This window comes from Oncorhynchus mykiss, chromosome 21 (genome assembly GCF_057628025.1).
Source record: "Oncorhynchus mykiss isolate SJ-2025 chromosome 21, ASM5762802v1, whole genome shotgun sequence".
Taxonomy (NCBI): Eukaryota; Metazoa; Chordata; class Actinopteri; order Salmoniformes; family Salmonidae; genus Oncorhynchus; species Oncorhynchus mykiss.
The window spans coordinates 45,435,234-45,461,352 of NC_143042.1; the positions used below are offsets into that span (position 1 = coordinate 45,435,234).

General features: G+C 41.7%; 3 protein-coding genes across 3 annotated transcripts; 2 read left to right on the plus strand and 1 right to left on the minus strand.

Annotated features, from left to right (window-relative positions):
- Nucleotides 1-9,818: 9,818 nt before the first annotated feature.
- LOC110500672 (uncharacterized) lies at nt 9,819-14,585 on the plus strand. The gene is made up of 5 exons (XM_021578163.3): nt 9,819-13,161; nt 13,385-13,483; nt 13,741-13,964; nt 14,141-14,207; nt 14,292-14,585. The coding sequence occupies exons 2-5, from the start codon at nt 13,385-13,387 to the stop codon at nt 14,307-14,309; spliced, it is 408 nt and encodes a 135-aa protein (XP_021433838.1). The 5' UTR covers nt 9,819-13,161; the 3' UTR covers nt 14,310-14,585.
- A 49-nt stretch (nt 14,586-14,634) lies between these two features.
- phf23b (PHD finger protein 23b) lies at nt 14,635-20,609 on the minus strand. Its single transcript, XM_021578162.3, has 5 exons — nt 19,472-20,609; nt 18,281-18,312; nt 18,058-18,150; nt 17,244-17,877; nt 14,635-16,637 (listed from the first exon to the last, which is right to left on the minus strand). The coding sequence occupies exons 1-5, from the start codon at nt 19,497-19,499 to the stop codon at nt 16,444-16,446; spliced, it is 981 nt and encodes a 326-aa protein (XP_021433837.1). The 5' UTR covers nt 19,500-20,609; the 3' UTR covers nt 14,635-16,443.
- A 52-nt stretch (nt 20,610-20,661) lies between these two features.
- On the plus strand, nt 20,662-22,995 carry elp5 (elongator acetyltransferase complex subunit 5). The gene is made up of 8 exons (XM_021578164.3): nt 20,662-21,015; nt 21,118-21,178; nt 21,279-21,359; nt 21,469-21,680; nt 21,885-22,060; nt 22,160-22,255; nt 22,347-22,447; nt 22,543-22,995. Exons 1-8 carry the CDS (start codon nt 20,961-20,963, stop codon nt 22,649-22,651), a joined length of 891 nt encoding a protein of 296 aa, XP_021433839.2. The 5' UTR covers nt 20,662-20,960; the 3' UTR covers nt 22,652-22,995.
- The last annotated feature ends 3,124 nt before the right edge of the window (nt 22,996-26,119 follow it).

The window sequence follows — 26,119 nt, forward strand, 5'->3', positions numbered from 1 at the left end:
TCAGGAATTGTGAAAAACTGAGTTTAAATGTATTTGGCTAAGGTGTATGTAAACTTCCGACGTCAACTGCATTTAATCATCAGCCCCAATGGTGCATTATGTCATTCCACAATGGCTGATTTTACACAAAGCAACCTGCACCCAATTTTTTTAAAGTTGACTGAATTTTGAGGGGAAACGGTCTCAGGATCAACAGGTTACAAATGACAGTGAGAGATTTTTAAATTTTTTTAAAAACATTCACACCACATGGCATGTATGCAGCCTGATACTGTAGTTGACTTATGACCTATAGTAATATTTTTATCCTGTCAACTGTTCATCAATTTCTTAATCAGTGAGAGATCAGAGACATACACACTCTGTGATTCATAGGCAAAATTGCCATGGGGGATGGGGGTACATGTCCACCTTAATATTCAGAACATTCACACCCCTTTACTTTTTCCACATTTTGTTTTGTCACAGCCTGAATTTAAAATGTATTAAATTGAGATGTTGTGTCACTGGCCTACGCACAATACCCCATCATGTAAAGTGAAATTCGTTTTTTTGCAATGTTTACATATTAATTAAAACTGAAATGTCTTGAGTCAATAAGTAGTCAATGCCTTTGTTATGGCAAGCCTAAATACGTTCAGGAGTAAATCTTTGCTTAACAAGTCACATAATGAGTTGCATGGATTCACCGTGTGTGCAATAACATTGGTTAACAGGATTTGTTTAATGACTACCTCATCTCTGTACCCACACAACAGTTATCTGTAAGGTCCCATAGCTGAGCATTGAATTTCAAACACAGATTCCACTACAAAGACCAGGGAGGTGCCGGTACAGCGTCAATGTACTGGGGCACCTGTTAGTCAAGGTAATTGAGGTAATATGTACATGTAGGTAGAGTTAAAGTGACTATGCATAGATAATAAACAGAGAGTAGATCATTAACAGAGAGTAGCAGCAGCGTAAACAAGGGGTCTGGGTAGTCCTTTTAGCTGTTGAGTAGTCTTATGGCTTGGAAGTAGAAGCTATTAAGAAGCCATTTGGGGGGGGACAAAATGGCGCCATAGAGAGAACACTGTGTTTCAGCGAGCTCCCGTGGCATTCGTAAATTTATATTCTTACATTAATCTCCTAGCTTGAAAAAGTGGTAGAATTGTCTAAATAAGATATCCTACAATGAGTCTTGACGGCTATTTATCAAAAATCTCTGACAACATACCCAACAGAACTACTAAGAACTCGACCAAAACCACCATCCCCTGTAGATGTGCAGGAGGAGCTCGCTAACGTTAGCGAGGCTAACACCATTGCGGATCCAGGCTCAATGGACCTGGTGATTCAAAAGATGACTGATAACATTACTAAAGTGATCAATGTTAAGATAAGAACGGTCTTGGAAGCAATAGCAGGCCATTCAGCTGAACTACAGAGGGTTGTCAAACGTGTTGATGAGGCAGAAGGAAGAATTGCTACAGTGGAAACTTCAACTACATCTATGGACACCAAGATAAAAGTACTTGAGAAACAGGTGCACGAAATGGTGGAGCACATTGACGACTTGGATAATCGAGGACGCAGATGCAATATTCGTGTTGTGGGACTCCCGGAAAATTCTTAAGGGACACGTACAGTAAAAGAAATTGAGGAATTGATCCCTGGCTACCGACAAATGGACACTAAGGCTGGTCGTGTGAAGCTGGACGAGCCCATCGCTCTCAAGCACCGATACCCGATCCCAACCAGCGCCCACGGCCAGTGGTTATAAAGTTCCACAACTTCACCGACAAGCAGCGCGTCATGGATGCAGCATTGGATAACCTTTTTAGTTTTATTTGAATCTGATCATGAAACAGTGGTGTGAGTTCTCACATGCCCCTGTTCAGTAATATTCGTATCTTTATTATTTTTCTTGCTAAAGTAACTACCGCTATAGCCCAGGCTGAGATATGTGTGAATCTATATTGGTGCCCAGGCTTGGTTTTAGGTGGAAGACCCTCAATCTTCTTCTATTGATTTTCATTTCCATATATATAAAGGATGAGGCTATTGAGTGGCAATGCGGACTTAAGAGTCTACATTGGAAAGTTGAAATCCCCTGCATGTTAGCTAGTGGGAAAAACTCATTTTGGATCTTTACATGTTTAATTTTGGGGTTTAGTATAGTTCGAGTTCAGGGTTCATGTCATTTGTTTATGCTCGGTGAGATAGAGGAGAGTTCAACACATGGAAAAAGGTACCACCCCACTTTTACAGTAGGATTCAGTCTGGATATTGAATGGTCAAGGCACAATGGCAGGTAACAGACTGCATGTATGTACATGGAACATTAGAGGGAGCCATAACCCCATTAAAAGGAAGAAGGTACTGTCTTTTTTGAAAAAAGAAAATATTGATATCGCCCTGTTGCAAGAAACTCATTTGGATGATAAGGAGCATCTGAAATTACAACAAGGGGGGTTTGGTCAAGTGTTTTTCTCATCATTTACATCCAGAAGTAGAGGTGTAGCAATTCTTGTGAAAAATAACTTACCACTTAAGGTCTTGAATTGTGTGAAATATAAATTTGGTCGCTTTGTTATAATTAATGGTACTTTACAAGGGCAGAACATTTCCATAATGAATATTTACTTCCTCCCTGCTCACCCCCCTGATTTCCTCACTAAGGTATTTCTAGACTTTTCAGAATTAAACTCAGACACTGCAGTGGTTGGAGGAGATTTTAATTGTTTGTTGAACCCCCTTATTGATAAGTTTCCCAGCGGTATAGCTTCACTCTCTCCTCAAGCTAAGTAACTTAAAGCTATTTGTGATGATCTGGGGGTATGCTGATGTTTGGAGAACTTTTCATCCCTCCAACAGAGAGTTCACTTCTTTCTCTGCACCTCATGGATGTCAGACTAGAATAGATTCCTTTTTATGCCCAGGATGTCTTTGCAGTCTGTTTTATCCGCTAGGATAGGAAGCATAGTCATATCTGATCATGCTGAGGTGATCCTGGACATAAAACTCAACGGGGCATTCAATCGGTCAAGACATTGGAGGTTGAATACCACCATTCTTAAAGACCACACATTCACATCATATTTTATTACAGAGTTTAAGCATTTTTCTCTATTAACTCTCAATCAACAGATAACCTCTCGCTCTTTTGGGAAACATGTAAAGCGTACGCCAGGGGTCTGATTCTGTCATACACAGCCACTAAGAGACGGAAAAAGCGTGAAAAGCAAAAAATGTTAGAAGGTGAATTAGGAACTAAAGAGAAGGACTACATTAAAACTCCCACTCCTGCCCTACTAAATATCAGTCCTTAGATCAACGTAGGACTCTCTCCTAACACAGGACGCTGAAAAGAAAATGAGATTTGTCAAGCAAAAGCTATATGAACATGGTGATAAGCCAGGAAAGTACTTGGCATACCTAGCTAAAAAGAGAGCTGACTCTCAGTCAATTGCCACTATTACTGATTCTGATGGCAATCAATTATATGAAAATACATTTATAAATGACTCATTTAAGAAATTTTATGCAAACCTTTATGCCTCAGAACTGCCAAATGATTCACCCAAATTAATGGAGAACTTATTTTCTAAGATTGAGCTCCCTACTATCTCCGAAGAACAGAGGTCTCTCCTTAATGCCCCTATTACCGAGGAAGAGATCATGTTCGCAATTAAGAATCTGCAAAATGGTAAGGCCCCAGGACCAGACGGGTTTTGTAGTGAGTCCTATAAAGAGTTCCATGGCCTGATCCTTGAGCCATTGCGTGATATGTTTAACCACTCATTTTCAAATGACCAGCTCCCTCAAACGCTGAGAGAAGCCAACATTCACTTATTCTCAAAAAGGGAAAATGTCCAGAGTCTTGTTCCTCCTACAGACCAATTTCCCTTCGGAATGTGGATAGAAAATGGCTTTCTAAAATTTTAGTCACAAGAGTAGAGGACTCACTGCCACTAATTGTGAAAGGAGACCAAACTGGCTTCATTAAGGGCCGTAAGTCATGCAACAATGTCAGGCGGCTTCTTAATGTAATTCAAGCCTACCAACAAAGTGCTACGGGTGGTCTTGTGCTCTCCCTAGATGCTGAGAAAGCATTTGATCGTGTGGAGTGGTCTTACCTATTCTTTGCTCTAAATATATTTGGTCTAGGGGACAACTTAATAAAATGGGTGAAATGTTTATATGATGATCCTCAGGCTGCTGTTCTTACTAATGGGTTAAGGTCAAAAAGCTTATCTAAATACAGAGGTACCAGACAGGGCTGTCCTTTGTCCCCTCTCCTCTTTGCACTCGTTATGGAACCACTGGCCGAGGCCATCAGGGTAACACCTGCTATACAGGGGCTGCTCATTGGTGATGTTCACCATAAAATAAGCTTGTATGCTGATTATGTCCTGATATTCATCTCTAGTCCCGAGAATTCAATTACATCTCTTATTAATATTATTGAATTATTCAGCGAATTCTCAGGCTACAAGATTAACATAACTAAATCAGAGGCTATGCCACTTGGTAACCTTCACTCTGTACCTAATACCTCTCCCCCCTTCCCTTTTAAATGGTCTCCCTCATGTTTTATGTAACTGGGTATATTTGTAACTCCTAAATTCCAGCAAATGTACAAAGCCAATTTTGTTCCCTTGTTTGATACAATAAGACAGGATCTGGAGCGCTGGAACTCTCTCCCGATTTCTTGGTTGGGTAGAATATCCCTCTTGAAAATGAACATTTTACCTAGACTACTTTACCCAATCCAAATAATCCCAGTATTACTCTCCAATAAGGAAATAAAAGATGTAAATGGATGGCTAAATTCCTTTATATGGAGTAAACGCAAGCCAAGGCTTAAGATGGCAATATTGCAGCTACCAAGTTCTATGGGTGGCTTGGATCTGCCCAATATCAGGTTCTATCAGTGGTGTGCCCACCTATGTTATGTTTCTGACTGGATCACAAACGATGACTCCTCTGTTTAGTTAGACATTGAGACTTCTTTTTCATAATACCCCTAGGGATCTTTTATTTTTCAGAAGTTTCAAGTCTGTAGAAGATCACTGCAATAATCCCATTACACTTAACACACTCAAAGTATGGAGGTCAGTTCAACGCTTCCTGGGAAAGGTCAAAACTAACCTCTGCTCTTACCCCAATTCTTAACAACCCAGATTTTGGTCCAGGATTGCTGGATGCTGGCTTTCACTTTTGGCTTAATAAGGGCATACGCAGACTAAATGTCTTATTTGCTGGTAAGATTGTATTGTCATTTGAGCAGATGGTCGACTCCCAAAGTAGGACTTTGTCCGCTTCCTACAAGTAACACATTATATTCTGAAGAGCACCACCTTAATTGGTAACCCTGATATGCCTGTCATTGAAAGAATGCTTTTTTCCCCCACAAAGGAAAATGTCTGTAAGTCTGTTTTATGATGCTTTAAGGTCCTTTTCTGCTGTCAACACACAGAGGGTGAAACAAGTGTGGGAGAAAGAATTGTCTGTTACTATTGACGAAGAGATGTGGGAGGACATTTGGAGATATGCAAAAACAATATCTATCTAGAATCGTACTAGAGCAATCCAATTAAGAATAACACACAGATTGCATATATCCCCAAATTGCAGACATGCTTTTAGCCCCTCTTCCTCTTCTCCTCAGTGTCTTAAATGCAAAACTGATACAGGCACCGTAACACATTGTTTATGGTCATGTACCTACATACAAAGATACTGGTCTGGTGTTCTGCAAGAAATTGAAAAGATCCTAGGGGTTGATCTAGAATTGGACCCAGTGTAACGGCATTCCTCCTCCTCTTCTGAGGAGGAGAAGCGAGAAGGATCGGAGGAACAATGCGCAGCGTGGTAAGAGTCCATAACGTTTATTTAAAGACATAAATTGAACACTACAAAACAATAAATGTGAAACGAACAAAAACCGAAACAGTACCGCCAAACAAACACACACACGGAAAACAAACACCCACCACTCAAAAGTGAAACCCAGGCTACCTAAGTATGATTCTCAATCAGGGACAACAATTGACAGCTTCCTCTGATTGAGATCCATACTAGGCCGAACTCAAAAACCAACATAGAAAAACAAACATAGACTGCCCACCCCAACCCACGCCTTGACCATACTAAAACAAAGACAAAAACAAAGGAACTAAAGTCAGAACGTGACACCCAGTTTCTTTACTGTTGGGTCTCCCTAGTATGCATGTTACTTCTGTGGGTAAAAGGAGGCTTTACAACATCCTTACCTTTGCAGCGAGGAAAAACATCATTTTACAGTGGATTAGTGATAAGATTCCTTCTATTAAAGATTGGCATAAGATACTATTTGAATGGGTGCCTCTGGAATATCTGACATGTACATTGCATTCTAAAACAGATCAGTTCTACAAAGTATGGGAACCTTATCTAAATTACCTAGAACCTGAGGTATCAGCTATTATGCTGCAAGGTTTCTCTTAGAATGGTGGTGATCTATGTATTTCAGAATTACACTGTACGGTCCATGTGTGGAACCTAACTTCTCGGTTTAAACTGAGCTTTTTTGTTTAATTTCTGTTTGTCAATTTGTTTAAAATGTATGTATTGAGAGACGTAATGATGGGGATGGGGTGAGAGAAGCGCCGAGCGGGAAGAGGAAAATGGTGTATGTGTATGTATGTATGTATGTATGTGTGTGTGTGTGTGTGTGCGTGCGTGCGTGCGTGCGTGCGTGCGTGTGTGTATGTATGTATGTATATACACTGCTCAAAAAAATAAAGGGAACACTAAAATAACACATCCTAGATCTGAATTAATTAAAAATTCTTATTAAATATTTTTTTCTTTACATAGTTGAATGTGCTGCAAACAAAATCACACATAAATTATAAATGGAAATCTAATTTATCAACCCATGGAGGTCTGGATTTGGAGTCACACTCAAAATTAAAGTGGAAAGGCTGATCCAACGTTGATGTAATGTCCTTAAAACAAGTCAAAATGAGGCTGAGTATGTGGCCTCCACGTGCCTGTATGACCTCCCTACAACGCCTGGGCATGCTCCTGATGAGGTGGCGGATGGTCTCCTGAGGGATCTCCTCCCAGACCTGGACTAAAGCATCCGCCAACTCCTGGACAGTCTGTGGTGCAACGTGGCGTTGGTGGATGGAGTGAGACATGATGTCCCAGATGTGCTCCATTGGATTCAGGTCTGGGGAACGGGCGGGCCAGTCCATAGCATCAATACCTTCCTCTTGCAGGAACTGCTGACACACTCCAGCCACATGAGGTCTAGCATTGTCTTGCATTAGGAGGAACCCAGGGCCAACCGCACCAGCATATGGTCTCACAAGGGGTCCAAGGATCTCATCTCGGTACCTAATGGCAGTCAGGCTACCTCTGGCGAGCACATGGAGGGCTGTGCGGCCCCCCAAAGAAATGCCACCCCACACCATGACTGACCCACCGTCAAACCGGTCATGCTGGAGGATGTTGCAGGCAGCAGAATGTTCTCCACGGCGTCTACAGACTCTGTCACATCTGTCACATGTGCTCAGTGTGAACCTGCTTTCATCTGTGAAGAGCACAGGGCTCCAGTAGCGAATTTGCCAATCTTGGTGTTCTCTGGCAAATGCCAAACGTCCTGCACGTGTTGGGCTGTAAGCACAACCCCCACCTGTGGATGTCGGGCCCTCATACCACCCTCATGGAGTCTGTTTCTGACCGTTTGAGCAGGCACATGCACATTTGTGGCCTTCTGGAGGTCATTTTGCAGGGCTCTGGCAGTGCTCCTCCTGCTCCTCCTTGCACAAAGGCGGAGGTAGCGGTCCTGCTGCTGGGTTGTTGCCCTCCTACGGCCTCCTCCACGTCTCCTGATGTACTGGCCTGTCTCCTGAGCCTCCATGCTCTGGACACTACGCTGACAGACACAGCAAACCTTCTTGCCACAGCTCGTATTGATGTCCCATCCTGGATGAGCTGCACTACCTGAGCCACTTGTGTGGGTTGTAGACTCTACTCTGCTACCACTAGAGTGAAAGCCCCGCCAGCATTCAAAAGTGACCAAAACATCAGCCAGGAAGCATAGGAACTGAGAAGGGGTCTGTGGTCACCACCTGCAGAACCACTCCTTTATTGGGGGTGTCTTGCTAATTGCCTATAATTTCCACCTGTTGTCTATTCCATTTGCACAACAGCATGTGAAATTTATTGTCAATTAGTGTTGCTTCCTAAGTGGACAGTTTGATTTCACAGAAGTGTAATTGACTTGGAGTTACATTGTGTTGTTTAAGTGTTCCCTTTATTTTTTTGAGCAGTGTATATGCGCAGGTATGTGTAAGTGAGCGCTGTTTTTTTTGTTGCTTTGTCTCTATTGTTGTATCTCTTAATATGGGGGAAAATGGTGAAATTCCAATAAAAAAACTGTTACAAAAAGAAGCCATTTGGACATAGACATGGCGCTCAGGTACCGCAGTCTATTACTAGGGTGGCTGGAGTCTTTGACCATTTTTAGGGCCTTCTTCTGACACTGCTGTCAGACTGATGTACCCAGTCAGGTCACGTCAGGTTGCTCTCGATGGTGCCGCTGTAGAACCTTTTGAGAATCTGAGGACCGATGACAAATCTTTTCAGTCTCCTGAGGGGGAATAGGCTTTGTCGTGCCCTCTTCACGACTGTCCAAGTTACACTTTGGATGATGTATCAATACACCCAGTCACTACAAAGATACAGACGTCCTTCATAACTCAGTTGCCGGAAAGAAAGGAAACCGCTCAGGGATTTCATCATGAGGCCAATGTTGACTTTAAAACAGTTACAGAGTTTAATGGCTGTGATAGGAGAAAACTAAGGATGAATCAAGAACATTGTAGTTACTCCACAATATTAGTGAAAAGAATGTAAAGAAGAAAAATATTCCAGAACATGCAAATAAATAAATAAACTGCAATAAATGTGGCAAATAAATTAACTTCATGTCCTGAATACAAAGCATTATGTTTGGAGAAAATCCAACACAACACATCACTGAGTACCACTCTTCATATTTTCAAGCGTGGTGGTGGCTGCATCATGTTATGGTATGCTTGTCATCTGCAACGACTAGGGAGTTTTTTTAGGATAAAAAGAAACAGAATAGAGCTAAGCACAGGCAAAGTCCTAGAGGAAAACCAGATTCAGTCTGCTTTCCAACAGACGCTGGGAGACAAATTACCTTTCAGCAGGACAATAACCTAAAACACAAGGGAAAATATACACTGGAGTTGCTTACCAAGACGACGTTGAACGTAGGCCACTCACATTCCTGATGAGTGGCCTAGTTATAGTTTTGATTTAAATAGGCTTGAAAATCTTAGAAATAAAAATAATAATGTGCAAATATTGTACAATCCAGGTATGCAAAGCTCTTAGAGACTTACCCAGAAGAGACTTACCCTTAAAGTTCCTTGGTGTCCACATTATCAACAAATTATCATGGTCCAAACACATCAAGACAGTTGTGAAGAGGGCACGACAATGCCCATTTCCCCTCAGGAGACTGAAAAGATTTGCCATTGGTCCTCAGATCTTCAAAAGTTCTACAGCTGCACCATCGAGAGCATCCTCACTGGCTGCGTCACCGCCTGGTATGGCAACTGGATTGTTGGTTAAGTGCTTGTAAGTAAGCATTTCACAGTAAGGTCTACACCTTTTGTATTCGGCGCATGTGACAAATATGATTTGATTTGATTGATTTGAAAGACTCACAGCTGTAATCGTTGCCAAAAGTGATTCTAACATGTATTGACACATGTAAATGAGATGTTTCTATATTTCATTTTCAATAAATTTGCAAAAATGGCTACATTTTCACTTTGTCATTATGGGGTATTGTGTGTAGATTGGTAAAATGTTTTTATATTTAATCAATTTGAAATTCAGGCTGTACAACAACAAAATGTTGAATAAGTGAAGGGGTATGAATACTTACTTAAGGCACCGTAGAAATATATATATATATACATATATATATTTATTTTGGGGGGTTTGGGGTCTCCGTGGATGTTGGGGTGTCACGCCCTGATCTGTTTCACCTGTCCTTGTGATTGTCTCCACCCCCTCCAGGTGTCGCTCATTTCCCCCGGTGTATTTATCCCTGTGTTTCCTGTCTCTCTGTGCCAGTTCGTCTTGTATGTTCAAGTCAACCAGCGTGTTTTTCCCGTGTTCCTGCTTTTTCTATTCTATTTTTGCAAGTCCTCCCGGTTTTGACCCTTGCCTGTTTCTGGACTCTGTACCCGCCTGCCTGACCATTCTGCCTGCCTTGACCTCGAGCCTGCCCGCCACTCTGTACCTCCTGGACTCTGAACTGGTTTTGACCTTTTGCCTGTCCATGACCATTCTGTTGCCTACCCCTTTTGGTTAGTAATAAATATCAAAGACTCAAACATCTACCTACCGTGTCCACATCTGGGACTCGCGTTGTGCCCTTATACAGGGGCCCCCAGGTAGTTTATGAACACCTAATAAGCAATGTCAAAATGCAGGAAATTAGCTTCAATGGTTGACATTGGGCACGAAAAACAGTCCATCACCTCCTCTTTCTCAATTTTCAAATAGAAATGGGGTGTGCCTTTGGTGATTCATTGACGTGTCATTCCGGTCATGGTGTAGCTAGTTTGTTAGCTAAGCTAAGCTGAATATAGCTAGCCAGTAACTCCTCCAGTATGTGTTGACTCATATCATATTCATCCATTTGTTTTGTTTTAAGCATGAAATGACTTGGTATGATCGTGTATTGATCAATTATACAGTTTAAACCGTCAACCTTTAAAGTAACTGTGCAGTGTTTCCAGATATCTATGAAATACTACCTATAATTAATTACAATATCTATGACATAGTTTTCCTTACAAATGTGTTTATTAAGCATGTTAAAAAGCAGATTTTCTGTGTTGGAAGGGTGTGGGTGTACCCCAACAACAGAATGGTGTGGCCTTATACCAGTCATTAAAACTATTAATGCGAGTAGACCGCTGATTAGCCAGCTCATCCTCCTCAGGAGGATTACATCATCCTCTATTAGGAAATAGCAAGGATTTTGGTTTAGGATGAATCAACAACATTATTAACAGAATATTAACGTTTAAAAGTGAGACTTTCACTGGACAATTACTTTCAAACTATCAGCCTCATGTCGAAATGTGAAGGGTAGCAGGAAAATTAATTTAAAACTGCAACATTTTCTCTTATCCTCATTGAAAATGTTGAAAAGAATAGTATGAGATGAGCTATAAAACAGAAACAAAAAAATCTGTGACCCATGGCAAAATGTGTAGAAAATAGAAATGCATGAAATTAGCTTTAAAGCGGCAACATTTTCTCTGACTCATGACAAAATGTGTGGAATAGCATTACAAAACTGCATTTTCTTCTCTCTGCCCTAAGGCAAAACGTCTTGAAATGCAGGAAGTTAACTGTTATCACAAAAATAAATCTGTTTGGAGGGTGGCCTTCCACTAATTCTTCCACTTATACTGTTTTCAAAATACCCATTCAGATACTCCTCAAAATACCTGTCCATATACCCCTCAAAATACTCCTCAAGAGAGGCATAATAAGTCATGTCAAACTGAGTAGAATTGCAGGAAATACATTATTAAACGGTTTTAAAATTCAGGGGGAGGACTCCTAAACCACAATTTCGCATTGTGATTTATCAGCACTTGTTCTAAATTTTTAGCACACACCGTCATCCCGGATACTTATAGGGCAGCCGGGTGTGGGGAAGCAGGGGGGCGTCATGCTGGCCACACACACACATACTTACATTTAAACACACACACAATCACACACATTTGGGTGGAGGAGTCTAGAATGAGTCGACCGCACACGCACACACACACTGGTAATGACCAACGGTACCACGAGTTGTGTCTCCATAGCTCTGTGATAATTAAGGTAATCAGTGCTGCCTATCTAGTCTCTGCCCCTGTTGACAGACTCCCGGGCGGGCCTAGCAGGGCCACATTCAGCCCCGTCAGTTGATTTTTTTGCATGGAGATCTATCAGCATGGCTCTACATTAGGTTATTTGTAGTGGCCCCGAAATAGAAATAATTAAGACATGGGCGGGAAAAGAGGAAAAGTGAAAACGTGTGTCAGACCACGCATACACTCCATGCAAGGCCCTTAGACCCCCCTCCTCCATCTCCTTCTGTCCTTCCCTCCCTCGTTCACTGTCTTCCCTTTGTTTCATACTCCTCTGTGTGTATGGACAGAGTGTGTGGGTGGTTGGAGGTCGCAATCCAATGCTGAAATTAGGCGAGACGAGGTAGTCAGGTTTTCCAGTTGGCCACACACACAGCATAGACATCCATCTGATCTGATGCTATCACTCACTGTGTCTGTCTGTCTGTCCGTCTGTCTTCTCAAAGTACTGACCAGGTGATGGCTTATGTGTAAGTCTAAGATGGAGAAATCTACAAGTGATTGATAGATCTCGATGATTCATGTCCCTCAGAACACTAGTATCATATAGTATCCTATAGTAAAGATAACACAGGAAAACCCAATAGCCTACAGTTGTTCAGAGTACTGTATTATGTCAAGATGAAGATGTCCTTTCTAATGTCTTCCCTATGTGAAATATAAGATATGCAGATAAGGATATAAAGAAAACATGACATCTTTACCAATCTTATCTCGATAAGCACAAACCAGTCTGAACCAGTAGGAACTAGTGTAAACAATGAACTGTAGCATCCCATCCCCAATGATGGCCTAATCATTACCTCATCTTTCTTCCTTAGTCCAGAGGAAGGTGGAGGGTGGAAGTGGTGGAGTGGTGTGTGTGCGTGCGTGTGTATGAGTGTGTGCATGCGTGTGTGTACAAATGCGTGCATGTTGGTGCGCGTATGTGCAATTATCTAAAGTCCTGAACCGCCTAAAAGCTTTGACCCCAAGTTCAGCCATGGCGAGGCCGGGCATGAGATATATGAGATATAATTGTCACGTCTGAAGTCCCATAGTCTCCCACACACCCCCCTTCATCCTACTCCAATATAAACCCACCCCAACCGCATGCCTACAAATACCCTTAACACCAGCAGTCTGCAGAGAAGTCAGAAGCCAACAACCCAGAGGAACTAAATAATTTGCACCAACTATCTTCACAGAACAGATAAGTCTTAAGGTGAGTACATCTTTGGTTGCACTCTTTCGTTGACATTGTGGAAAATCTTTACATGCGTTTTTTTCACGAGAACATTTTTGTGTGGTTTCAGAATTTGAGCTACTTCAGTATATTTGGATTGTGTTACCTATTTCACAACACATCAAGTCAACAAAAGAACGATGATCATCATCTAATAAACTGATGAATGTCTAAAATATAATATTTTCTGTCTGCCATACAGATGCTTTACTCAAGGTGTGTGTTAGCTGTCCTGGGACTTTACCTGATGTTGGGAGACTTGTCTGCCTTCCTGCTGCCTGATATGCTGAGACAGAAACGGGTAAGGAAGTTACACATGCTTAATGGATTTTCTTAAACTGTTTAAACATGGATAGTGGCAAAAAATATCCTTCATCTTGGAAACACCATGATGCCATTCTTGTATTGCTTTCATAGATAGTTGCTATTTTGTGTGACTGGTGCATCTACTTCAATGAAAATAACAAGGTTTCAAATAAATACAGATTGGTCATTTTATACGAACTGCATTGTCATATGCTGCTTGTCTGAAAATAACCTCCCCCTCCATGTCCACAGGACGTCAATTGGCTGGACCAAGAGTTCTTTCCACACCTGTCTGAGCTCTCTGACCTCACCAACCTTTCGCCACCCGGAGACGCCGGGGAGATGACCCGGGATTGGGAAGAACGTCGTTTCCAGTCTGCCACCTTCCTCGCCCCTCTGGAACGCATATCCACCCCCGTGGAACGCATCTCTGTCCATCATCACAACCACCACCATCGCAAACCCAAGGACAAGAGGTGAGAGAATGGAGCAGTGGGTGATGATGTAACAACGTTGAGACAAGGAGTATCCCCTGATGTAATAGTGTAACGTTGTAGCGCTATATTAGTGCTGTGTACTTGCATCACTTTAGCTACCAAAGAAACAAGTCCAGTCTGAGTTTTGTAAGATCTTTATCTTCCTGTCACTCCAGGAGGAAGGCAACAGTTCCTCTGGATTCTATTGGAAGCGGCCTTATGTCCAACCAGCGTAGCAGAAAGGTGAGAGCACAGAATAAGGAGGGATAGCCTAACCATCTGTTTATTAGGATGTTTGTCCAGAATGTGAACCTGTTTGTCTTGCAGGATGAACCAGAAGGCTGAATGAAGGAGCAACAATAACAGCTTCCAACCCCTTCAGTCTCATCCAATACTAACTTTACTGTCTTACAGTCAATCCAAATCCAATTAGTTGGTTGTTTTGTAAAGATGCACTCCCACAAATATGTTACAACTATTTATTTATATTTAAGATGCTGTACTAGTGTACTAACCTGCTTAGATGTTTGGGACTCATCCCCCTCTAGTGGTTCTGTAAGTATGTACAATGACAAACACATTATGTGTGCCTAACTTCAATAAAATGCATTCCTTACATTATATTTATCTACTTTGCATATATTGGAAAGATAAGATACAACACAGGTGCTCCCCCAAAAAAGATTTTTTTTTATTTTTCAAGCTACAGTTAAAGAAAAACAATATCAGATGCCGAAAATATAGCATTTGCTTGGCTCTTTTCCCCTCTCTTTTCACTTTCACATATGTACAGTCATCGAAGAACAGGGTATATACAGAAAATCGAAGGGAAAGATGGTGGTGAGAGTGCATTTGCTTTTTGGGGACTAAACATGACTCTCCCACCAACAAAAACAGGTAAAACCTACCAACATAAACTGCCATGAGTCCACGACTCCGATATCAACTGATTTTTCTGTACACTACAAACAGTCAACTTTGTTTTTCGAATGAGAAGATCATGAGTGGAAGAGATTTGTATGCTATTCTGATTAGGGAGCAATGTCAACCAGCATTTTCTGAAAAGTTAACCAAAAAACAATAACATGAAAAATAAAAAAAAACGTTTCGCAACCATTCATGCAAAAAGATGTTAGAGCCACTTCGACAAGGTAAAGCGACGATTCTCCAACTTCCCCACCACGACAGTTCACAACAATGACATATTTCCAAACCAGAAGTATCTTGATGAAAAACATACACACAAAATGTAAATAAAAACAAAACAAGCATTATAGATTGAATTTGAAGGCTGTACCCATGTCAAACCGTAACCAAAAGGGCAGTCATAGGACGCCATTGTCATGCTGAGGGAACTCAAAGTTATGAAGCTGTGCTGTAGCAGATGTCTGTTGACAAAAAACAGAAAGGGCGAATAAATCAATAAATACTTCTGGATATGGGCTGCATCAAAAACACTGTACGGCACAGCCCTCAGTTTATGAGGGCTGCTCTTAGCAGTTGCTGAAACTAAAGAAATGAACTTTCCAATGAAAAATAACACCTCAAAGGGGTGTTTGGTTTGGGCACGCCTTTTAAAACGTGAACTCTTGTCGCACCAACTGTCTTTGCATATGTCAATGGAATAGATTCAACATTTCAGATTTGATCTGGTATTTGTTAGAATCTGAAAACATCCAATGAGAGACATCTCATAGGGGCGGCTTAACACTCAGTGATAAGAAGGTACTGAGTGTTATATTAGACAAAGAAATTCATAAACAATCGCAAATCGAAAGCTTACACAAGAAAAAAGTAGCTACAAAAACAATCAAATAAAACGAGAGCTGCCCTTCTAACACTAAAAAGAGAAACTTAAGGACAAAAATAATCAGGAGTATCCGTTTTCTTTTCAGAGAAAGAAGGGGGTTGTGCCTGTGTCATGGTGTAGCAGTCGCATTGCATTGATTACTGGTTGCAGAGGGTCTCACAATAGTTAATGTACCATTATAAAATACTAGCTTTTTTCCTTGAACGTTGACAGACAGAAAAGTTGTCCATCAATGTCCTAAATAAATAATTCTCTATAACTTGTCATGCACCTTATGCTATGACCTTAACATGAAAACCAGGAGATGGATATCTGTTTGGGAGTCTAACATTCCAATGAAAAAATCTCAATTTAGTAAGAATACTGAGCAAGAGAAGCATATCTATTTGTATGTTACAGATAAAGAGATCTCCCCCCAATGTCTTCCTGTTTTAGCCCAGTTTTCACAGAGGCAGAAAGTGACAAAGAACCTACATGAATAAGTGAGGAGAGTGATTGTCAAAAAATTAACACCTAGAAAACTAACGATACAGTTGCTGTCCAGGTGAGGATTAACAATCAGCTGCAGGCATCGCAGAAAAGAACATGGATGTTGTAGTGGAACACAGATAATAGGGTAGATTGAAAAGGGATATAGGAGGGATATAGTCCCTCCCACCCCCTCTCTCTTTAGGGATCTTTCTTTTGCCCCGACCGTCGAGTGTCCCTGCACTTGTGGCAGTAAAAGATGTCAGGGACATTGGACTTCTTGATCTTGGCGCACGACAGATGGACCCACACGCCGCACTGGTTGCACTCGATCATGGGTCGCCCCGCAAACGGCTTGCCGCAGTAACAGGTGATTAAGTCCCAAGAGTCGTCACCTGTGTGAGGAAGGAGGGAGAGAAAAAAAAGAGGTAAGAGGGGGCATATCATAGTGGTACAAGTAGCATTGGGTTCAGTGGCAAATGTTTTCAAAGAGAAGAGGAACTTCAACTGTTTTTTTGGTTGAGGTTTTATTTTATGGGCCCCTAATTACTTATTTACTTAGAAACTACATGAAAACAGAGTAATTACATTGTTATTATCCATTCATTATTTATTGGTTACATGATGACTCAATCTCCAGAAAGTACCAATCGTTACCAAGTTGTTTCTCATTAAATACAATGTTTCCCCTGACATGAATCCTTATTCTACACGTCAGAGAGGCATGCTTGTTCTACATAACATTTTTTTGTATTTTTTTTTTTTTTAAATCTGAAGCATACAAAACATTGTGTCCTGCTGAACACACCCCAGGTATGAGCCTCTGGTTTAGAACTCACAGAACAGACCAGTGCATTAATATTGATGAATTACATGCCAAGCATATTACCAGCCATCACTGCAGCCATAGACTGACAGAGAAGTGATGCACCTTGTGTGAGGAGATTACTGCACTCGCGTTTACAACTTGTCCACGGCGTGGTCAGTATGAAATGACTTACCCGACTCCACCATGATGTCCTCATCAGCGATCCAGGTCTCGCCTTCACTCGAGCTCATTTCTGCCTCCCGGTTGGACTCCTCCACCTGAATCTTAGCCAGCCCCTGCATTCCTGGTGAGGAGACCCCGTGCCCTGTCAGGTCATCTCGGACCAGGCGCTCCCCGGGATGGGCATGGCCCGTCTCAGAGTCTGTCTCACTTTGGGTGGCCGAGCTCTTAAGCTTTTTGAGGGCTTTGGCCTGCTTAGGGTTTTTGCTGCGCTTGATACGGGCCCTCTTCTCTCCGCCGCTACTCCCGCTTTCACCCCCGCCGCCAATGGCAGAACCCATCGACAACTTTTTTAGCTTTTTGTCCTTCTTGCGCTCTGCCTTGCCGCCTGCCTGGCTGTCGTACAGGGAGTCTTTCAGGCGCATCTTGTCCAGCAGGGAGCTGTCGGAGTGCATCCGGCGCATACTCTTGCCCTTGTTGGCGCGGGCCTTGCGGACAAATGTGTGGATGGTGTGCAGGTCGTTGCCGCCGTCTCCCCAGCTGGCCCCCAAGGAGCTGCCGCCGCCTCCTTCACCACCACCCCCGCTTTCCCCTGACGCCCCTGAGCTGTGCGGGGAGCTGGAGGACGCTGGTGACCATGGACCTTCCTACACAGCCACAGGTGTAGCAGAAGAAAAATAAAGAAAACAGTACAGGACAAACAATAATTGATGCATAGGGTCATAAATGTGGTTTAAACATGTGGTAAGTTCTCAAACCCTATTAAAAGACACACACACCATCAATAATGGGGTAACTTGATGTCCTGGTGTGCCTAGTTATCCTACCTCTTTAGGATTGGGGATATAGCCTGCATATGCCAAGACAAAGTTGCAGAACTTGTTAAAGTCTTCTACGGTCCTCTTTCTCCTCTCTGGAGGCTAAAGAGATAAAAACAATGGCATTCACACAAATTAACCAAGCTAATAAGTCATGCATACAACACCCCAAAAATTGTGAACAGGGTCAGAAGGGGGATTAAAGTAAACGTCACATCAGAAGTCTATTTACCAGAGTATCCGTTTTGCACTTCAATAACGAATCTGTGTGGAAGAAAACAATATTACTATACTATAATCTGTTCAGATTTGTAAACAAAATCATTACGTATAAAAACAAATACTTCATTATCTCCACTAATCCATCGGCAGTGAAGTATTGTTAGCTGCTAGCTTGCTGTTGGTCTATTTTTGTTCGGCCTTGCGATGTATCTATTCTAGAGAATATAGCGATAACTAGCTAACATTAGCAATGAAGCATGCAATGAAACAACAACCAGGCAATGATTCAAAAACGCCAAGTCTGCAACCTAACGTAGCTGAGGGGCATTTCTATTCTAAAAGTAGCAAACTAGCTAAGTTGATGTCTAGCCTCGTGCTGCAACGTCAGTCAGCAAGAATAACGTATTGCCTTTTTAGCTAGCTAGCGTTTAGTTGTCTAAAAATGAGTGAATACCTTCTCTGCTCACAAACTAGCCAGCTACCGCCAACAACGTTGTCGTGGTAGTTTCTACTAACGGGTGACGCAAAGTGAAGACGGTTTAAGTTATCCATGGTTGGCTATGTTGGCTAACAGTAGCTCGTTAACAAACGTGAAACATGCATTGTGAGCCAACATTAGCTCACGGCTGCGATGGCGTGGGGAGCCTCCCGAATTTTTAACATGGCTAGGTAGCTAACAGCATTTGGCTAACTAGTTACAGTAGCTTGTTAACCAACGAGCACTGTTTGCTAGCTAACTAACGTTAGCTATTCAAGACATGTTAACGTTAGCTTGCTGGCAAAGCAACAGACATTATGGCTCCATTTGCTTAGCACAAACTTCTAGTTAGCTAGCCAGCGGTTAACATACCATTAGCTACCAATGGCATGGTTAGTTAACAAACATGTGCTAACTAGGTACGGTAGCATATATATATATAGTTATCGTTAATGCATAAAAAAAGATAACTATGTGTATATAACTATGCAAGCTAATTGACGTTCTTGACTGTTAGTAGAGATGTAACAAACTTCGCTAACTAGTAAACTGCCAGTTAATGTTAACGTTGGATAGCGTTAGTTCGCTAGCCAACTAGCATGGCGATTGAACAACCAACAGTTGCTTCACTGAAGGAGGATTTTTAACTAAACCGAGAATGTCTGCCAACTAGCAATGAACTCAATATAAATGTACTATGTGAACTGACACTTTTAAACGTACCTTGGTGTTCAGACATTATTTCAAGCATTGTCGCCTCAGCAACAAGGCCTGTGATGGTAGCTACCAGGTAGCTAACAGCGTCTGTGCTTTTCTCCTGACTTGACTACTGACTGTGCGGGAGAAGCCCTAGCCAAGAACGGAGTAGTCAACACCACTCTTCGAAGACAAGCGAATTTATTGGTGTTTTTTGGCTTGTTTTCTGGATAGCTTAGCCGGCAAGGTACCGGGCTAACCAACAAAAAAAATGCAACAATAATTCCGATTAGCCCGATTAACAAGATAGCTAGCTAGCTAATTGCTAATTTCTTCGTCACAGCAGCTATTGCATACATAATCCTGGCAATAAAACTACTTTAGTTAACTAACGAGCTAAGTCACCGGAGAAAAACTGCAGCAGGTGCATCCATTGTATAGGACAAAAGCATTCAGGTAACATATTTTTTAGATGAAGTTGACGTTGTTCCATAACACGAGCAACAATCGACAAGAGTTTAACTAAATATACGTCTAGCCCCTTGCGCGCCTCCTCGAGCCATCAGCGATGTCAACTGATTGCAGAAGCCCCTTGTGGTTGCCACAACGCAGTGACAGCTCTGCGCTTTGCTGGGTAGTGTAGTTTAATGTGTGTATATTCTTCTTAATGAGGACGAACGATAAATCCCTAAAACGACACTACCCGTGTGCCATTGCACCTACCTGAGGTTTATTTGTATCTAACTCAGTGGTCTGTAAAGCAAACATGTAAAAATGGTTTATTGCACCAAATACAACCACCACACCATCCAATTTCAGTAAGACCACAGTGTCGTTTCACTAAGATTGTAATGCCTGTTCTCCGAGCATTATCTGCAAGAAAATGTGGTCAAATAGAATTCTAAACTTTTGACAGTTAACAATGACCCTTACTGAATCAATTTCAATGTCAGAAAACATGCGCAAAGAAAAATAAATTGTCTGCATCTACCATAAGAACCTTTATTAGGCCCCTGCAGGGACCATCAGAGGGGTATATATAAAGTAGTATCAACGAGTTAACTTAGATACGTATTTTGGGTTGTTGAGTCAGTTAGACTATGCGCATTTCAAGGTTATCTTTCAGGCAGGCTTGTATAAATCATGTAAGAATCAAGTTTAATGTACTACATTAATGATGTCATGACCAAAATATAGACAAGAACGGCATCATGCTCAGGCGCAAGCGCGAAAGGGGATACAAACCGGATGCTTATCAAGCATTGAGTTTTCCCTGGCACGAGCTGCGTGTCTTGTACATGGAATACAATCGTACAACTTCATTATTCTCCTAAACGCAAATTTCGGTGCTCCATCTATGTCCAGCTGACAAACGCTTGTCATGAGAATTGTCGTCAGATTTGTAGGGCAGCATCAATATTTGAAGGCGGATGAAGAGGAATCACACGTAATAACCGACACTCTTGCTACAACGTTAGCTAACAATCTGGGCAGCTAGGAAGCCTGTAACGTTAATATGTTGTTGGAAGTTTTGCAAGGAACAGAAGCGGGGGGATTCATTTTGATACAAGGTAAATATACTCGCTGATGGTAAACTCGTCATTGTTTTCAGAACCACAGACATTAGCTAACTGACTTGCTTTTTTTTTTTTGCCTTTGCGTTACTTTGACAGATTCTGTGAATTACTGTGGTCGACACCTCCTGAAAAGCTGCATCAATACAGCACTTAAACGGTAAATAACTTACCCGTGACATGAACGTTTCCGCTGTTATCTAGTTCGTATTCATTTAGTTTGTTGTGCGCTAATGTCATACCAATATATTGTGTTTCAGGGAAGAAGTGGTCCATGTATTGGGGTTTGAAGTTAGTCAAGAGGAACTCAATGATGGACTCGACAGAACATCTGCACAGAGGTGACTATAAACAAATAAGAAACTCCCTTTAGATGGGAGTCAACACTACTAGCAGATTTCTTGAGATCAAGCGTTAACTTGCTCATGTTTTCCCCGACTTTGAATATAGGCTGCACTTTCACAATGCCTACTCTGACCCTCTCGGCTGGACCGGTAATTCACCGTTTACGGTCCACCAGTTTACCCTAGAGGACATCAGCACTCTTCTCAAACAAACACCTCAGGCCAAAGCAGTGACACTTGTCATTGACTCTCTGTCATGGATTTTGAGGCATCACGACCCTGCTGCTATCTGCCAGAAACTTCAGGCTCTCAAAAAAGGTTTGTCATGGTATTTATAAACACTGTCTTTCTGACTTGACCAGCTCCGTTTTATTTCAGCGCTGCAGAAAGAGGTTAGCTAAGTTTCTCCAATTGCATCTATATTGATGCCATGTTGTACATTGAAGTCAGTGACATTGTTAGGCTCCGGTTCAGTTCAGGCTCCGGTTCAGTTCAGGCTCCACTTTATTCACTCGTCTTTAGGTGGAGTTGTGAGAGCTGTAATTGGTCTGCTGCACTCAGACCTGCATCAGCGAGGCACTGTGGGAAGCATATGCCACTTGGCTACCTCAGTCATCACTGTGGCCCCAGGGACCAGAGGACTAGGGGCCTTCGCCAAAATAACAAGACGCACCAAGTCGGGCAAGCTTATGCAAGATGTAAGAACAGTGGAGCATGGAGTGCTGCTGGTTTGAATTGAAGAATTTAACTGTCTTAGCCATTTTCTGCTGATTGAAGTGTTGTGTGTCTGTTAACAGGAGGAGATATTCAGCATCAATGAGGACCTGACAGTTACAATACAGAGCAAACGCAGTCATCCTGGAAGCACACCGATGAATACAGACGAATCTGAGGTAGCACACCTGTATTGATTCCTGACATGCACAATGTGAGAATGATAAGGAAAAAGCCAATGGTATTGTATTATTCTCTTGTTTTCCCCAGGTGGATCCGACAGCCAACCTGACCTTTAACCTGCGCCTGTCTGATACACAGAGAGAGGCCAAAGAAAAACTGCCGCTTCCCTTCGTCTTCAGTAAAGAGAAGTGAGATTTTGTTTTCTGCCATGCCTTTTCTATCCATGCTGTCTTGCTACTGTCTGAGGTGTTTTATCGAACTCTCCCCATTTATCTTCTTCCAGGAAGTCAGCACTTCTGCACCCGGGCACCGGTTCAGGACGGATCCTTTACGAGCCTGATGCCAATGATGATTATGACCAGGAGGATCCTGATGACGACCTTGATGTCTAGAGGACAGGCTACTAGCCATGTAGAGCACAGCTCCTTGCAGTTAATGCCACTTTTGGACATTTACATGCCGGAAACCACAATAATAGCCTGGGTTCCTGCCTGAGATATTTATTTTACTTTCCCAGAGGAGATTTAAATGAAAGTTTAACAAAATACCAGGCTTACCGAATGCCAGTTTTTGCAGTGGAGGAAGTTTATTAGGGTGGAGTCTGTAAGTATAGGAGATATATTGCTTGTTACAACAATCAATTCAGGAAAATTTCAGCAGAGGACAGAATGACGCTGAGATCAGATGCCTACAGCCTACGACAGGTCTCTGTTTAAATAAAGGCTACTGTTTTGCAGTTTGTCTGTATCTTTTCTAACAATTTAGTTATTATTTTGTAATGAAAATCCCTATACTATCACATTTGTAATGTCTCAAATTGACAACTTTTTTTACAGAATGCTTACAGTTTCTACTGCAAACCACTGGTGTGTGAGCTTGAGTCTGTGGCCCTATTGTTCGGTTCTACGCATGTCTAGTCAGACCCAACACATTAGCCACATGAACTCACATAGACTTATGAATAATGATAAAATAGTTCCTGTAGTTTGTTGCTACTTTTAGGTCTTTAAAGGAGCAACTGAGTTATTGTGATGGCCCTCAACGATGCAAGTGTATACCAACTTAATAATGGTCAATAAAAGCTTGGCCCTGGTCTACTCTTAAAAACAATCAACATCACTGGCATGGAATAGTCAGCAATTAATATACATGAATACAACTTGAATAGCTTGGCTGGACTTCTACGTCATCATCAATGATGACAATATTAAACAACACAATGCTTATTGGAGTGGCAGGTAGCCTAGTGGTTAGAGCGTTGGGCCAGTAATGCAAAGGTTGCTGGATTGAATCCCCGAGCTGCCAAAGTAAACATTTATCGTTCTGCCCCTGAACAAGGCAGTTAACCCAGTAGGGTGTCATTGTAAATAAGAATTTGTTCTAAACTGACTTGCCTAGTCAAATAAAGGTAAAATAAAAAAAGATTATCTGTGTATTTCACCATGTTTATTCAGGGTAATAATTGCAGGTGAATAGTGGGGAACTGCCACTGAGAATAAGGCAGGACAAACTTGCGTTAGTGTACTGGGTGAGGTTGAAAGGGAGTTCAGAAGGACATCCAGCGGTAACTGCAACTGGGTAATGTTGGGAGCAAGGAATGGGTAAGCAGAGGGTGTACAGGTGGACAATCGGCCAGAAGGTGGTAGAATTATGGACTGGGAGAGAGATAGGGTGACAATTGTGTTGGGCAATGTTCCTCTGTGGCTGCTTCCAAAACCAAGTGTAGATGTGGTTATGAATGGGGTGAGGATGTGAGACATATAGATAATCGGTTTAAAAAAGTTTTACGGATATTTATTGCTTCAAAGGATCCAGTCAGTTGTAGGGTGGGGGGCAGGGGTGTATGTCCCAGATTTCAATGTTAGTGTATGTAAGCGGTTAACTGATTATGTGTCAGTGTATGCGGCCGAGTTTATGGCCTTGACTTTAGGTGTGAGATGGGTGGAGGAGGTGAAACCACTTAAGACAGGCAGGTTGGATATGGGAGACTTGTTTGCTTAGCATTTGATTTGTTAGTGGAAATGATGTTGCTGTTAATGGGATTGGAGAGGATGGGAGTGGTGGTAAGCTTTTGCTTAGTTCCCGCCCATGTGGGTTCTGAAGGGTAATGAGAAGACCGATGTGGTGCCTAAGAGTGTTGCGAGGAGAGGGGGTAGATATTCAGGTCCCACTGGGCCGCCGGGAAGTCCTTAATCCAGGCAAAAAGGCTTTATCTTTGGTAAAGGGAGTGGGATGTTAGTAGTAAGGGGAGGCAATTTTATCATATGTACCGGTCAGTAAAGGAAGAAGTGGGGAGTATTGGATACAGGACAGAGGAAGTTGTGGAGAGTAGACTACGGTTTGGGCACACAGGTTTGAATGCCATGTTGTGGATAATAGGGAGACATGAAACCAATCTGTGTGATGACTGTTTAGTGGAGGAAACGGTGGAGCATGTGTTGATATTTTGTGTATGACTGTATGACGTAGACAGGGAGAGATTGTGTGAAAGGGTTATAGAGGCTGGACGTGGTTGGGGTTTGCATGGTGTAGTGGGGGGAGGGAAGTGGTGTCTAAGGTTCTATTTCACTTTCCTAAGTGGAACAGGACTAATGAGGAAAATTTAATGTAGGTAGGCTGTAACACGCCACATACTCCAGTACAGTAGGTGGCGTTGTTTGGCCCTTAAAAGTTGTGATCCACCAACCCAAACCAATCACACATAACCAAAACACATTTTTAGAATCCGGAGAGACACATAAAGTATATTACGCTATAGACAAGTTACATTTTGAAAAATACTGTACACACTTCTTTGATAATTTAGTATTTATATCTTTTGGGATGTTATATAATATTAATCAATTTTAAAAATACTGAAACTTTTTTTATCCCATTAACTTTTTTTATTAATTAATTTTTTTCCCAATAAAATCAAGAAATTCAAAATCCAATCAAATTGTATTGGTCACATACCAATATTTAGCAGATGTCATTGTCGGTGTAGCGAAATGCTTGTGTTCCTATCTCCAACAGTGCAGTAGTATCTAACAATTCATAACAATACACACAAATCTAAAATTAAAATAATGTATATAATAAATAAATAAATATTAGATTGCGCAATGTTGGCGTGACATTGACTACAATACAGTAGAATAGAATACAGTATATACAGTTGAAGTCAGAAGTTTACATACACTTATGTTGGAGTCATTTAAAACTCGTTTTTCAACCACTCCACAAATTTCTTGTTAACAAACTATAGTTTTGGCAAGTTGGTTAGGACATCTATTTTGTGCATGACACAAGTAATTTTTTCCAACAATTGTTTACAGACAGATTATTTCACTTATAATTCCCTGTATCACTATTCCATTGGATCAGAAGCTAACATACACTAAGTTGACTGTGCCTTTAAACAGCTTGGAAAATTCCAGAAAATTATGTCATGGCTTTAGAAGCTTCTGATAGACTAATTGACATGATTTGAGTAAATTTGAGGTGTACCTGTGGATGTATTTCAAGGCCTACCTTCAAACTCAGTGCCTCTTTGCTTGACATCATGGGAAAATCAAAAGAAATCAAAATATTGTACACCTCGACACGTCTGGTTCATTCTTGGGAGCAATTTCCAAACGCCTGAAGGTACCACAATCTGTACAAACAATAATACGCAAGTATAAACACCATGCGACCACGCAGCCGTCATACCGCTCAGGAAGGAGATACGTTCTGTCTCCTAGAGATGAACGTACTTTGGTGCGAAAAGTGCAAATCAATCCCAGAACAACAGCAAAGGATCTTGTGACGATGCTGGAGGAAACCGGTACAAAGTATCTATTTCCACAGTAAAACGAGTCCTACATCGACATAACCTG